This window comes from Pristis pectinata, chromosome 21 (genome assembly GCF_009764475.1).
Source record: "Pristis pectinata isolate sPriPec2 chromosome 21, sPriPec2.1.pri, whole genome shotgun sequence".
Lineage (NCBI taxonomy): Eukaryota > Metazoa > Chordata > Chondrichthyes > Rhinopristiformes > Pristidae > Pristis > Pristis pectinata.
In genome coordinates this window covers 11968059-11984423 of record NC_067425.1, presented here as the reverse complement: position 1 = coordinate 11984423, position 16365 = coordinate 11968059, and the positions used below count along the sequence as shown (strand labels likewise).

Below are 16365 nucleotides of genomic sequence, written 5' to 3'. Positions count from 1 at the left end.
AGTCCCCTGTGCCACAGAGGTACGGTAGGTATAAACCCAGCATGAAGAATAGTTGATTCCATGGAGAGTACTGAAGCCCTACCCTACAGAAAGAGAACAAGAAGAATGAAAGGTATTACTTCGGATCATACTCTGACATTTCCTAGCTCTCTAACTGGGAGTCAATCTCCCACTGTTCCGCCCGATCAGGTGTGTAGTTCAGTTCCTAAATTGAAAGGCAAGATAGAAATAAGTAGGGAGAAGTGAACAAGGTTCTTCAGGGGAAAAAGGGCTTAGGTCTTAGGAGGGGCAGAAGCTGAGCAAGCTTAAAAGATAAGATTTCTTTATTAGTCACACGTACATCAAAACACACAGTAAAATGCATCTTTGCGTAGAGTGTTCTGGGGGCAGCCCGCGAGTGTCGCCACGCTTCCGGCGCCAACGTAGCATGCCCACGACTTCCTAACCCGTACGTCTTTGGAATGTGGGAGGAAACCGGAGCACCCGGAGGAAAACCACTCAGTCACAGGGAGAACGTACAAACTCCTTACAGACAGCAGCCGGAATTGAACCCGGATCGCTGGCGCTGTAATAGCGTTACGCTAACCACTACACTACCATGCCTGCCCTTTCCAAACAACCAGTCTCTGGAAACAGAGAGAGCAGGTTGTATTGTGCCCAGATTTAGGACAGATTAGTAGAGAGAAAGGCAGAGTGAAAAAAGGATGGTATTTACCACCCCTCCACTATCGTCCTCTGGACTTGTTAACTTGTTAACTTCAGAGTTTGATGGATGTGAGCAGATGGCAGATTTCCCTTCCTGTAAGACATTAGTGAACCCCTTGTGTTTTCTCCTTTCACAGCTTTCAAGTTACTTTTACTTATTCTAGTCTATTAATTCTCCCAATTTAGTCAATTACTTGCGTTTAAACACCTGAGCTGCAGGGATGGGATTTTACTCTCAGAATTCAGTTTCTCCAGCTATGTCCACCAACGTAATGACGATGCCACCATACTCTTAACGAAAGAAAGGCAGAAAGGTGAATTGAAAGAAAAGTAAAAGCCCTTACGATATAGTCTGTTGTCCTATCACATACAATTGTTCCAGAGTTATAGGAGGTGATGTAAAAAAATTGGATGAATTAATTGACCTTATTATCAACCTGAATGTTGCTGGTGGTAATGAATGGTGTCACGCCCGGAATGGAACTTTACAATGTATTCAATCAATAAACTAAAGTGGTTTCTTTGTCAGTTTTATTAGTTGATCTCTGGATTTGCACCTTTACTGCTCCATGGACTAAGGGTTACAGCAAAGCCTTTCAATCCTAACTTGCTTTGGATTTCAGGCCTGCTTTTCCTACAGTGCTTCCATTGTTTAGTTCAAGCCTTCCACCATTTAAAACAAGACCCATTTGTTTTCCCTTCTCAGACTCTTATCTTATCAGCTTTTGCAGTTACAATGGTGCAGGTGTACTCACCATCTTGCCATCAGGTGACAGCAGACTGTGGCCTGGGTCCAGGTTCGCTGGTGAGACTTGCTGTAGGACAGTTTGGCTTGTTACCATGGCGCTGTTACCATGGTGGCTAATTGCCGTGGAAGAGGGGACTTCATTGGTACCTTGCTGGCCATACCGCACTCCTGCCACACACACAAAAAAAAATCAATTATACAGAAATAAAACAAGTTGTATTTTAGTCTCTGGGATGGCAAGATCCAGTTCAGAGCAAACAAAAAAAACACACACAAGATAAATACTGATGTGGTGATGGGGGCAAAGGTGAGAGGCCACTAGTGTGTTTGAGTATGTCAGTCAATGCTTCCCCATCATGTGATTGGACAAGATGACCAACAGTACGGGGTGCAGAGAACATGTGATAAGAACATCAAACTCTTCCATGTTGTCAGAGCAGGCATTTATCATTATAAATAGAAAAACCAAGACAATCATGAGAAACAAAATTCACCTTTGGTTTTTAAGATGCACTGCACAATAAAATCAATAAAATATGAGTTAAAATATCCAAGAAAGAAAGCATATGATGCACCTTGTGACAAAGATCCAACTTGGTCCTTGATTTCCAATACCACACTGTCCACTACCCCAGTAACTATGACCAGGTCAGTCAGATGTTACGGAAGGGAATCTGACAGGTTAATCCAACTGATCTACTGAAGATTGGATTAAGCACCTTGGTTTATTAACAGCACTGGGAGAGAATCCTGGGACTTCTCCCATTCAGCGTCAGATAATCTGGATTAATGAATTGATAGGAGGGATGGATCTAATGATCAAACTGCAGGAAGCATATACACCCTCTGCGTGTAAACTATCCAGTTAATCTCCTACACTGCCCCATGCTCCTCTTTGTTTGTCCTTATTACTTGACACTTGCCAGCCTGTCCCTTGGTTTATTTTCCCATTGTGTGCAATGCATACCAGGCAAACAGAATCTGTATGGATTTCTCAGGGGTTAGAAAGCCATCTGACTAAAAGATATCTGCTGTGTCACATTAAATTGGACTGCAGAACAACACAAGCTAATGTTGTATTGGATCCTGAGCACAGCGAGCACTTATGTGCAGAACATACTTGTGAACAGAATACTGCCAATTTAATGAATTGCTTTAAGCCTTGCATTCCTGAACAAGCGGGGTAAAGTCAGGACTGCTCCTTAACCATGAATTATGGGCGAAGAGGAGAGTCTCTCAGTTGACCTTGATTATAGGGAGAGGGGTGGGGTTGAGAGTCTCTCCAGTGTGATGACTCTTAGGATTGCCTTAGGTTTGCCTCAGTTGGGCGAGTATTGTTAGTGAGGCATAAGATCTTGAGAACATAAAAACACTACTGCCCGGCTCACCCTGACTGAGTAGCACCTCCTGCCAGCTGGCCATGTTGGGGCACTGATAGTTGTGGAGATGTTCATAGCCAAGAGCACCTTGACTTCCTTCATGAAGGAAGATACCGGGCAGCGAGTGGCCTATGAGGGAAGAAAGGGAAGGAAAAAGGGGAGAACAGAAAGACAAACAAAATAGAGAAATAAATGTAACAAAAACATGGATAGGCAACAACAAATTGCATTTTGGTTGCACGTCCCATGTGCAGGAATGAAAGAACGTGTATTGGTGCAGAACTTTCACCTCCTCAGGACAAGCTTAAGTGCTTTATGTCCAATTAACTTCTGAAATGGAGCTACCATTGTAAAGCAAACCATCAATAATCACACAGTAAGATCCCACAAACAGCAATGCAACAAGTGACTGGACAATTTGTTTCAGGTTTCAGGAGAGATATAAGTATTAGCCAGAATAGGGAACAGCACACCAACTCTTCTTCAGAAGAGGACAAAGGACACTTGCTCAAGAGAGTAGACGGGTCCTCAGTTTAACACCTAATCCACATGTGTAGGGTACATTCAGTACTAAACCAGAACGTCAGCTGACATCTTGGTGCTCCATTCTGCAGATGGAGTTTAAATCCACAATCTACTTGCTTAACCTGATGATTACCTGCACCACCCCACCCCCAAGCCAGGGAATACAGCTATGGATAAAACAAAACTGTAAACTTAAAGCAGGAGGGAGAACAAGAAAATCAGAAAAGGTGGAGCAAAAATGCAGTCAGAGGGAAGGTTTCCAAAGGCAGGGAAGGAAGAGGATGAAACAGGATTACTAAGATAGGACGAGAGAAAAATAGCTGAAGGATATTTCCACCATGTAAAATGAACTCAATTATTGTAACCTTTTTTATTTATGATCAATAAATCTCTTGCCTTGTCACTCTAATGCACTCCCTTCAACAAAGAAAGCAAAGTTAGTTTCAGCTGGAAATTTGCCTGCGTGAGCAGCTCACTCATGTTCAGGACAAACATTGTGCAACACCAGGGTGAGGACATTACTGTGTATCCGCTGTCATTCCATTTCATCGTCGCCAACTTCCTTCATATTTCTCACACTGTCACACTTGTTTGCTATTTGAGCAACTCCTCTGTGCAGAGACTGGGACACCATAGAAGTGTATAATTGTTAAGCTACCTTTGGGTCCCTGTGTGGCTCGATGGGTGAATAAACCACCAATAGAGCTTGCACTGAGTGAGACGATCCTGGCCAAAACTGGCTTCTATTTTAGGAGGAGTACAAAGCAGCTCACCATCTTTCGCCAGGGATTTTTCAGACGAAAAAATGGATAAGAGTGAGAGGTTAATGGGGTGTTAAACGCTACCCCAGCTGGGCCAGGATTTTGGGAGAAAATATTTAGGGTAAAATGTTTTTGCAGTAGTTCTGCTTAAGTTGAATTAACAATCCCTAAGGGATAATTTACAGTTCCTCACAGTGGGCTCAGAACTCTGATCTCCTCCCATGCCCAGATGAGCGCAGATCGTGGCTGCAGTGGTGTGGCCCATAGCACCTCTACAGGCGTGGAGGACACATTGAAGGGTGGTCACTCTCATTAACCAAATAGTGGCTGCTTCTGGCCGGATTTAGGCAGGGAAAATGGAATGGGGACCTCATAGCGACATTTAAAATATTGATAGGAAAGGACAGAGTAAATGTGGCTAGGCTGTTTCCCTTGGTGGGTGAGTCCAGGACCAGAGGGCACAATCTTAGAATTAGAGGGTACAGTTTCAAAACAGAGATGAGGAAAAATTTCTTTAGCCAGAGGGTGGTGAATTTGTGGAACTCCTTGCCACGTACAGCAGTGGAAGCCAGATCAGTGTGGGCGTTCAAGGAGGAGATAGATAGATATCTAAATAGTCAGGATATCAAGGGATATGGGGATAAGGCCAGTCGTTGGGATTAGAAGAATTTTTTTTTCTTCTTCTTCTTCTTCCCCCATTCCCCATTTCTCATTTCTATTTCCCTTTCCTTGGAGCAGACTCGATGGGCCGAATGGCCTGCTTCTACTCCCTTGTCTTGTGATCTTGTGATCTTGTGAACTGTATGTTGCATCAGCAATAACTCCCAAGCATTCTCAGAAAGTTTTTACATGTTCTCGTGAGGGCAAATGGTAATTTAGCATACCATCTCATCTAAAAGACAGCACTTCCAACAGTGCTGCACTTGTGTGGAGTGTCTGGCTGGATTGTTGTTCTCAAGTCTCTGGAGTGAAAACTGAGGTAAGAACTCAAAAGCTGCTGTCACAATCTCTTCAACTTTTCCCTTCTGAAAAGCAGTGAGGAAAAAAGAAATATTTATTCCCCAAAGATTCCTGACTAACTCACAGGATTTCTTTTAGTACAGATCAATTTTAGGGCGGTTTTACATGAGGGAAGCTTTAACTTTATAAACTCAACAATATTGCACATGAAAAGGAATGTTTTCATAATGTCACTGCATATAACAAACAAAGTAATTCCTCAATCTTATTAAACGCAAATGTAAATTAATGGAGATAAAACAGAGTGAGTGTTAAGCCTACTGATGTCTCCTTCCGTCCACTAGTGGTGTGACCTTTTTGCAAGCTTATGATGGTACGCTGGTGCAGCAGGTAGTGCTGCTGCCTTACAGCTCCAGCAACTCAGATGCTGTCTGTATGGAATCTGCACATTCTCCCTGTGAATGTATGGGTTTCCCTAGGTGTTCCAGTTTCCTCCCACATCCCAAAGTCTTGTTGGTCGGAAGGTTAATTGCCCACTGTAAATTGCCCCTTGTGTGTACCTGGGTGGCAGGAGAATCAGAGGGGAGTTGATGGGCCAGTGAAAGAGAATAGATTCCATGGAAATAAGCGAGGGAATGCAACTGATGGGATTGTTCTGCGAATTGGCATAGACTTGATGGGCTGAATGGCCGCCTTGTGTCTCGTGATATGTGAGAAATTTTTAAAAATGCAGACATCACAGAATCCAGAAGAGACCAAAAAAGGAAAAAAGGGAAAAACCTGTGACGAATTTCAACAAAGAAAAGCTTCAGACAAGTTTCTCACTGCTTCCAAAGGCAATGAAGTAATTTGGGCACACTACAGCTGTCCACACTGCATCACCATCCAAATGTAACCCTCTCTCTGTCCCTGGAAGATGTTGAACCCCTTTTTAAAGGACTGCGGCACAGCCTTGCCTACATCAACCAATCACAATAATACAACCACAATAGTCAAACGCACTATTAACCTCTGAGTGAGGGTTAACCGCCAGTTCAATGTTAGAATTATGTTTGATAAATGGGAGTGCGTTTTTATACGTCAGTTAGCTAAAATTAATTTTCATGAAGCTTCTGAGAAGGTTTGTCACTTTTCCGTGTAAACACCGTAGTGGACTCTTTCCTTGCCTGTACTGGAATGGTTTGCCTTGTAAATATCAGCAAGATAATAAAGCACTTAATTGGTTCTGTTGCTCAACAACTAAACAATGGTCCCGAGACCAATAAAAATGCTTTATTTTATAACTCCAGTCTCCTATAAAACTGTCAATAGAAGCAAAGCCCATTGTAACCCTGGCCATTAACAGTGCCTGTAGCTCTGTGTAACATTTTTTTAAACCTGAGTACCCCTTATGTTTGAGAAGGCACTGACTTCTGACAAGTTGCAAGTGTTGTCATTTTCCTGTGGTTTCCAAACACAGAAGATGACTTCTAACTAATTCTCTACATTCCAAACTTCCATTACCCTTTGATGATCCTAAACATCATCCCTGCTTTTGTGTGTATCTCTGTCTTTTTCTTAATATCCCTCAGTTCAAAAACAGAAGGGACTAGAGACTTACCTGTGATACGGTATCAGGGGGCTTCATTAATTGTTTAGACAGCATAACAAACTGATATTGCATAGAGTCCATGTTGGGAAAACATGATTAACTACTTTAACCATTATGCAGACCACTTTTCTAGAACTTGTTGTGAACTTACTGTACTTAAAAACACAAGAAATATATTTCAAGTTTTTCTTTAGTAAAATTGTGAGACACAACAACCTTCAAAAATGTAGTTGACCAAAGAATATAACACAAAGCTCAATAGGTAATAAGATCAGTATGAAATTGGATAAAGCAATTTCAACCCCAAGAATTCCAAGGGTGACACAGAGTTTGATTTCCAATCAGAAAGTTAGTGTTTTATTAAAATGCAATGAAGAAGATAATAACATTTCCCCAGCTTCCAAATCTCAAACCTTAAATTATGCAAAGTCACAATCGTAAGCCTTCAGCTGAGTCCAGCTAGATTTGGCCAGATGCCTGGGCTCACTGTCCACATCTCCACCCACTGGCCCAGACGTATGGGGTTCATTGAACTAACCCCTTGCATTCAAGAGGCATCCAGCCAGCATCTGGTGAGGCCCTGCCCCCAGAATTCCCTCAGCCTTTGACAGGAAGCAAAGAATGAAACTGGGTGAATGGAAGGGGTGCTAGAGGGACAGCTATTCAGAGGGAGCGATCCTAATTTAGTTGCAATGAGAATAGGACAAAGAAAGAAACAGGGTTAAAGTTCTAAACTGGAGTAAACCAATCTTACCGGGCTGACATGAGAATTAGAGAAAATGGACTGGAAATTGATCTGAAGGTAAATCAGTACCAGAGCAGTGGGAGGCATTCAAGAATAGATGGTGAGGATTCAGACTAAACATTCCCAATATGAGAAAATGGGAAGCTCCCAGATCTGAACCCAGTCCTGGATTTCAAGGAGCATGCATGTAGGGTAGACAAAAAGGGGAAGGTTGTGACAAATACAGAGAGGTTAACACTGGAGGAGAAATTTTAAAGGAAGTTGGACAGGCAATGAAGGTGCATGAACTAAAATAAAGGAAGATCTTTTATAAATCACTGAAGCAATATGACTCAGAATCGGCATATCTACCAAAAGAAGGGGTAAAGTCTATTAGTGACCAAATGGATAACCAGTGTATAGAGGCAGAAGATGGGCAATAATTCTTAATGAATCCTCCTGTCTTCCTAGAAGACAGGGATGAAACAAACATAGATAATAATGAGTAGAATGCAAAATATTGGATATGGTAATCATAGAGAGGAAACATTTAAAGGTGTAGCACATCTAAACATGGATAAATCACCAAGCCCAGATAAAATCTACTCCAGGCTCTTAAGAGAATCTAGAGGGGGAATAGAAGATGCTCTGGCCATCCTTTTCCAATCTGTTCTGGTTACAGGCATTGCTGTGGAAGAATGGAAGACTCCTAATGTAGTAACATTGGGAGAAAGGGTAGAAGATGTTATTATGGGTTAGTCAGTCTAATATTGATAGGGATTATTGGCTGAGACATGGAAAACTAGGGCAGGGAGGCCATGCTAGAAGCATGTGATAACTGAGTTATGCCACAGCGAGAGTACTGTGTGCACATCTGGTCACCACACTCCAGGAGGAATGTGATAGCACTGGATAGAGTGCAGGGTTGACATACAAAGCTGCTTGAATTTTAGCTTAGGGAAAAGATTGGCTTTGCTGGGGATATTTGCTTTCGAAGCGATAGGAATCAGAGTAGACATATCTAAAGTGTTTAAAATTATGAAAGAGCTAACACAGTACAGAAGTTTATGGAAATTGAGTTATGTTAATTGGTGGAAGGATTAAAGAAACACATTTTGACTCAATAAATAGGAATAGTCTGGGATCCACATGAAATAATAATGACAGGTAAAATAAAGGAAGATCTTTTATAAATCACTGAAACAGAAAACCTCATCATATTCAGAGTTCCTGGAGGAACACTGGAAGAGACAGAACAAGGCAACTGATTGAGAGCAGGGAAGTGGGATGAATCTAAATAGTTGTATCATTGGCTGGCATTGACAAGTTGGGCCGAATGGGTTCCTTTCTGTGTCTTAAGTTTCAATGATTCTGTGATTCCACTTAAAATGTAATAAATTGGCTGTAAAACACATTGGAATGGCCTAACATCATGGAACTCATGACAATTTCACAGGGATATGATCCTTCTCCACATAGAACATAGAACATTACAGCACAGTACAGGCCCTTTGGCCCATGATGTTGTGCCGACATTTTATCCTGCTCTAATATCTATCTAACCCTTCCCTCCCACATAGCTCTCCATTTCTCTATCATTCATGTGTCTATCTAAGAGTCTCTTAAATGTCCCTAATGTATCTGTCCCCACAACCTCTGCCAGCAGTGCGTTCCGCACACCCACCACACTGTATAAAAAACTTACCTCTGGCATCCCCCTTATACCTTCCTCCAATTATGCCCCCTCATGTTAGCCATTTTCGCCCTGGGAAAAAGTCTCTGACTGTCCACTCGATCTATGCCTCTTATCATCTTGTACACCTCTATCAAATCACCTCTCATCCTCCTTCTCTCCAAAGAGAAAAGCCCGAGCTCACTCAACCTATCCTCATAAGACAACTCACTCAACCTACCCACATAAGGCGTGTTATTTTGTTAACTGCCGCAATAATTCCCTGCACCACGTGCTGTTTAGTTTAGTTTTTTTTGCATTATTATAACTTTAAAATGACCTCACGTTGCTTGATTGTACAATGAACTTAAACTAGGATGAAGAAATTAAATAAATATGGATCATTTATTTCTTCTTTTACAGAAAAAAATCCTGTTTTACTTCGATGTAGTTGCCATCAAATTCAAAATCAGGAAAGAAGGAAAATCACAACACATGTGGGAAAAAAAATTCTCTTTCCAAGCAGGTAATAAGCTGGAGAATTGGCAGCTGTGGCACAACTGAGGTTAGCACAACAGTAGAGCTCACAAAATTGAAGGGAAAAACAGACAGTGCTGTTAGACGTTAGGTGCTTAGGTCCCCACAGTTTATTTCAAAAAAGGAACTTGTTGCGATAATTGTCACTCTCACTGCTTGGGATGGAAATCAGGTACAACAGAGTGTCCCACCCTTTGCAAAAACCCATAAAAGGGCTTGCATTCTATAGTACCTGTCACAATTTCAGGATACTCGTGTAACTTACTGTTAATGCGGTCATTCTTGGATCTTGAAAGAACGCAGCAAGCATCCACAGTGTAAAGCCACTGCCTCACAGCACCAAAGACCCGGGTTTAATCCTGACCTCAGGTGCTCTCTGTGTGGTGTTTGCATGTTCTCCCCGTGACCATATAGGATTTCTCCAGGTGCTCTGGTTTCCTCCCACATCCCAAAAGACGTGAGAATGTGGGGAGAATAAAAAAAAATGAGATTAACTTAGAATGTACAGCACGGACTCAATGGGCCGAAGGGCCTGATTCCATTTGTATGTCTCCATGACTCCATGGCACAAATATCCTTGAGATGATGGTCAGACATTTGGCTGGGTCATGCTGACAGACAGCAGGTCGGTGCATTCCTGACTTCCAATGCACAGCTGCAGAGGTTGTTGTATCTGACTAATCCAGGGGTCCTGAGCTCAGGGGGTAGATGGACTTTGGGAAAGAGCAGAGGATGACACCACTACTTGGAGAGGTCTTTCAAAAATCTGTCACAGCCATATTGGGCCAAATGGCCTCCTTCAACACTGTAAGATTCTAAAATTCTGTTCTTATGCAAGTACACAGCGGTCAGATACAGAAACAACACCTTTAACATTTGAAAGGGCTTTACAGCACTGATTGGACAGAATGTTACACTGAGGCACATAAATTCAGGAGGCAGAGTACATTGGCACTACAAAGTAAGTTCAAGAGGCAGGGAAGGCATGGTGCTTCAAAGTAGTGCACTTCTATTGATTAGGGATGAACGTCTAGGTGGGTGTTTTTGAATTCATCTTGTAATTTACACTCTACACAGTGGAACTCAAATCTCCTGCTGGATCCATGCAGTAAAGCTAATGAACGTAGCAAGATACTTGTGTCCCTGAATTCTCGGACTTTGGTCAATCACCACTGAGGCAGGAATAGGCTGCTTGTCTGTCTTTAGTGCTACTGAAGGTGATTGTGTGGACCAAGAACAAAACTGGACAAAGACAGCAAACTCCACACAGATCACTGGGAGGTTTGTTGGCATGTGCAGGATTCCCAGGGTTAAGTGGATGAAGGAACTCGAGCCTATTGAGACAGCAAGAGAATGTGGGCTGGTGCAGGTTTGGCCTTTGCCTTCATTGCTGTTCAGGCCACTTCAGGTGAAGTGCAGTGTGGGAGGATCGTGGGCAGTTTCCTTGCCATTTATACTCTGCATTAATTCACAGCCAATGTTGTTTCATAGAGTGAGGAGAAGAAGATTCAGTATACTGACAGCGGGCATCTCCAAACTGATTCCAGCATCTGCAGTCTCTTGTGTCTGAAGTTCCACATGTTCTACTACAATACAATTTGCAAACCACCCTGTTCCAAATTCATTCATGGACTGCTCCAGCGTTTGATAAGGAAAAGGCAAAGTCTATAAACTAAGAACACTTCTGTACATTTGTTTTCAAATAATCGTTCACGGTAGATTCACCAAAGCAGTAATCTGTCACTGACAGAGTTAAATGAAAAGGAATGCATTGCCTTTCGATCGCTGCTGTGCTGTCACTCATTAATCCAAATCCTTCCCTTTTCCAGAGGCTTGCCTGCCTTTGGATGGAGACCAATTCCAAGTCATGTTTGACAGTGAGTTTCTTGACTTAAGTGACAAGGGTTTAATGGGTTAAGTCAATATGTGTTAAACCTCATATAGCTGACAGACTGCCAAGCACAGTTTAAAACATCCTTGACCCTGGAGAGCACAGTGCTTGTTTGGCCTGTCACTGGATTCTCAGGTTGGTTCAGACACCTCATTGGGAATAAACAATAGGAATCCAGCTCTGGGTTTTTCTTACACTTGAGTCTAAACACTACACAAGTAACGATGTGTGGACAGCTGTTAATAAACTAGTGTTGGAGTTGTAGACCCCTCACTTCATATTCAAACCTCTGACTTTGTGAGGTCTCCACAGGGGCTTCCTCTATCATTAATTTTACATATCGTTTGACTTTTTCAATTAAACTGTTCTCTATATTGAGCCATTGTGCAATTCAGAAGACCTCAGGCTACCCCCAATCCTACTCTCCCTCCCTGCCCCCACTTTGGCCACAACTAAAAGATATGGCAACCAAGGAGAAACTTGCTATGTCTCAGTAGGTAACAGTCATGTCTCTGTGATAGAAGGTTTGGGTCTAAATCCGAGCTGCACTATTTCGGTGAAGGTGTTAAACCAAGATCCTGTCTGTCCTCCTGAGTGAAAGTAAAAGATCCCCAGGTGTTTTTTGGAAGAACAGGGGAGTTATTCTGATTTCCTGGACATGTAATCCTCAATCAACATCACAGGAACAGATTATCTGCTCAGCAACAAAATGGTGGCCAGAGCGGCTGAAAAAATTGGGTAATGTTGCTGAATTTTTCTTCTCTTTTGATGATACTGCAGTTTGCTAGATTTCTAACCACTTGGACATTGAATGTCCACTCTGCTGGGTTGAGGGATAAGAAATGCTGTGGTCATGCTCAAATTATATCTAAGTTATTTAGGAAACCAGTTACAATGCATTGGGTCAGCTCAATCTATTGCACCAGTTTAAAAAAATATATACATATACACACACACTGACCTAAAAATGTATTCCCTCTGCAATACAATCAGAATGTGCACCAAGGTTAGCCACAGGGTTGTTACATACACTGAGACAGGGATCAACCAGCACTGAATGAATCCCAGAAAAAAGAGCAGATTAATGAATAGCCACAAACCGATAGCTTTCCCAGCAAGAAAAATGTCTTTGCCAATTAAGCCATTCTGCAATTTTATTCTTGGGTACTTTTGGGTTTGGGGTTGGTGGCAGGCAAGTGCTAGGGTGCAGTGGGTGCACACAGTGAGTGGAGCTGGGCCAGGATCTGATAAAAGCAAGGCCAATTTGAGCGCTAGGTCGGTGAACATGTGAAGCTTACTGCAGGGGGTGCAGATCTGAGCCTGGGAAAGTCGCAGATAACAGGTGTCAATGAAACTGATGGAGATAAATCTGTTTTCATGGCATTGGTTCCTCAGTTCTTTCAGCAGCCCGTCAGTGGACTTATGACCTACTGAATTCCCTCAGCGTTGTAGTACAACACTAGAATTCTTTATACACTCAGCGGGTCTCACCGTCACTATAAACAATATTACTTCAAAAGGTGTGTTCAAATGGCAAAATTACTCACTAGCAGGGACACAGTCCACAAGTGCCCAGGTATTCTCCATGCTTCCAGAAGAACAATAACGCACTTGTACAGTACAGGCAGGGTGGGCTATTTCCTTATTAAAAGTACATAGTAGATGCCAACCAACTGTAACGAGAGAGTCTAATCTTTTAGTCTTGGGGAGGTGGTGTTTTTGGGTCAGAGCAGAAGACTGTGAACCAAACTGTTGTCAGCAATTTGTGTATGTGAGATGCCAGTACACACAGGGGATTGGGGGTGCACAGCGATGGTCAGTAATGGACGTTGTTCACTTGATGTGACTTGTGCAAAGTTCTACTGTGTTATCGAGGCCCGCCGATGAAGCAGGTCCTCGGATTGCGATCTGTGTTAGCTGAAGGGTTGCAGCCCTACCCATGCTGCTGTTGGTCAGTCACCCATCAATTATCTGCTCCCCCCTCCCCAAAAATCTGTTCAGCTCCACTTCACCGACCAAACTCCTCCCACCATCAGTCACCTAACCAATACCACCTCATCGGTCACAGAATCCTCTCTCAAGCCCACCACTCCACCACCAGGTGAATCTCTACCCCAACCCCACCCCGCCCCTCCCCAAACTTCACGCCTTACTCTGGGATCTAGACATATCCAGGATATTGTGGAAAGAGGTCTATTCTGCTACATCTGATGTGTTGGCCTTCCACTGTGTAAAATATTGGAAGCATTTTGCCAAGAGCTGTCACAGGTTAAATTTGGCATCTTACATGTCAATGACATGCCAAGGACATTGCTGGAGAAAATTGAACCCCAGAGTGCCTGCTTTTCAGGTATAGAATGGGGTAAGAACTATTGGGTTATGCTGTGTGCCCAAACAGCATGAAGAAGTGTCAAACACACCATTCTGGATTATGCCACAGTTTGATGTCCCTGCCTACAATGCAAATTCACACTTCAGGAATCCACAGACAGCAGGTTCTCTACAGTCCAATCGTGGTTCTGAAATGGACTTCTGGAGACTGGTGAGCCTGGTGAGATTTCAGCTGCTGTACTGATCTTAATGGAGGAGCTGGAGGAGTCTCCTTCACTCCTCTGGAATACTCCAGGGTAGGCTGGCATTCACAGCTTAGCAAAAAAACAATCAGGGGCCTGTTCCCCAGTTCAGGATGAGTCTAGTCTGTGGCTCCAAGTGGTCAAACTAAAATCAGAGCCAAACTTGGGCCTTAAAAACTAGCTTAAACCAAGTTCTGCCTCACTGTCTCTTTCGCTCTCTAAAGTTGACAAAGAGACCTCATTCTCCACAATAAGCCATAAACTTCTGTTCAGTAATAAGCACAATGCACCACTTCTCAAAAGTGTAATCAGGGTGCACTATCTCCCTCCAAAGTATGCACACAAGGGCTATTTCTTACAGCCACAACCACTTATTTGTGCTTTCCATGGGAAATTTGGAGAATGAGATTCTAAATATTTCCAATAAAAATCCCAAAAATATCCAGGGACCCTTATAATATAAAAGAACATAGCTTGACTAAATAATACACAGGAGTGCTGGTTTTGATATATATGTTGGGCTTGAAATACAAGAAAATTGAGTTGAGAGAAGCATCGATTCCAGTACCCAAGCTCACGCAAAAAAGATTTATGAAAGATAGAAAAATTAATCTTACAGGAGCGTGATGGGCCAAATGGCCTTCTGCTGTAACTAATCAGAAGTAGTCATGTAACCGCTCACTCATTAATACAGTCAGGTTGTCAGGAGCCCTTGGACAAGACTGGTGTGTGACTTTCAATGGGCAGCTGGTCGTCGGGGATTATGCATGAGTACAGTAGTAGAGACATGTTGTATTTGCTTCCCAAATCCGGCTCCACTGTAATTAATGGAATTGAATTTTGAATGTGGAATTTGGGCAGTGGAATTCACTGACTTCACAGGAACTGAATTTCAGAGATGGACTACAATATGCTCATGCTGCTGGGCATATGCCTTTAGCTTGAGCAATGAAAATCAAATTTCAAACCACTGCCCCACCCCAAGCCTCCCAATCCTACATCTCCTTTTGCTTTTGTAGTGCGATGTGCTGCCTGAACATTACTGGGTGTGACTGGAAGATGTGCACAGCTTAGTAGCAGGGGGCTGTTGAGCTGTGGTGTAACAGGCGATGTATCTTCCTGCTGTAATTAGGGTTCCACTGCACTCCTGCTAGCAGGCAAGAGCCAAAGTGTTCATCTCCATAGAGAGGGATAGCCAAGTTCTGGGGCTTCAGGTACCTCCATCGAGAAGGACCAATGGATGAGGACAGGGTACAGTACACGCAAGACACTTCAGTCCTGCTGGTAATCAGCTCTGTGCAAGTGCAGTGTCGGTATTTCTGTACCCTTCCTGCTTCAGATGGATATGGTGAGGACCCACCTCAGGGGACTCTTAAAACTCTTTCTCTCCCTTGATAATAGTTCCCTTATTGCCTGTCAGTACTTGGCCAAGAACCTTCAAGTCACAGGTGGACAGGGTAGTGAAGAAGGTGCTTAGCATGCCGGCCTTCATCAGTCAGGGCACTGAGTACAGGAGTCAGCACGTTATGTTGCAGTTGTACAAGCTGTTGGTAAGGCCACACTTGGAGTATTGGGTACAGTTTTGGTTACTCTGCTATAGGAAAGACGTCATTAAGCTGGAAAGAGTGCAAAGAAGATTTACGAGAATGTTACCAGGACTCAAGACCCTGAGTTAAGGAGAGGTTGGGCAGGCTAGGGCTTTATTCCCTGGATCATAGGAGACCTTAAAGAGGTGTATAAAATCATAAGGGGCATAAATAGGGTGAATGCACACAAGTCTTTTTCCCAGGGAAAGGGTATCAAAACGTAGAGGGCATAGGTTGAAGATCAGAGGGGAAAGATTTAAAAGGGACCTGAGGGGCAACTTCTTCCCACAGAAGGTGGTGGGTATATGGAATGAGCTGCCACAGCAAATAGATGAGGCAGGTACAATTTAAAAGACGTTTGGACAGGTACATGGATAGGAAAGGTTTAGAGGGATCAGGGCCAACCGCAGGCAAATGGGACTAGCTTAGATGGGCATCTTGGTCAGTATGGATGAGTTGGGTTGAAGGGCCAGTTTCCGTGCTGTGCGACGATATGACTCTAAGTGATTTGGCTTTCCTCTTTTCCTATGGAACGTCCACACCACACTGGGACAACTTTCTGCCCAACATCTCTTGCTTCTTTGGAGGCAGGCGGTGTGTGTAATCTGGGATTTGGACAGCGGAGTTTTAGGTGAATTTAATTTGTGCTATACCTCTTTTGCCATTATCAAACATTTCCTAATTCCATCTTTATTATCCCAGCAAACTGCGTT

At 43.1% G+C, this 16365-nt stretch overlaps 1 protein-coding gene across 7 annotated transcripts in view; it reads right to left on the bottom strand.

Annotated features, from left to right (window-relative positions):
• The window catches only part of hnf1ba (HNF1 homeobox Ba), a 119375-nt gene that overhangs the window by 33132 nt on the left and 69878 nt on the right, over positions 1–16365 (bottom strand). For 4 of the 7 annotated variants that reach the window (XM_052035437.1, XM_052035433.1, XM_052035432.1 and 1 more), the window contains 2 exons: positions 2842–2961; positions 1461–1621 (listed from right to left, as the gene is read on the bottom strand). In XM_052035437.1, the coding sequence (XP_051891397.1) occupies positions 1461–1621; positions 2842–2961 (281 nt within the window). The remainder of the gene's footprint in view (positions 1–1460; positions 1622–2841; positions 2962–16365) is intronic. The other 3 variants (XM_052035435.1, XM_052035436.1, XM_052035438.1) reach the window with 1 other exon arrangement.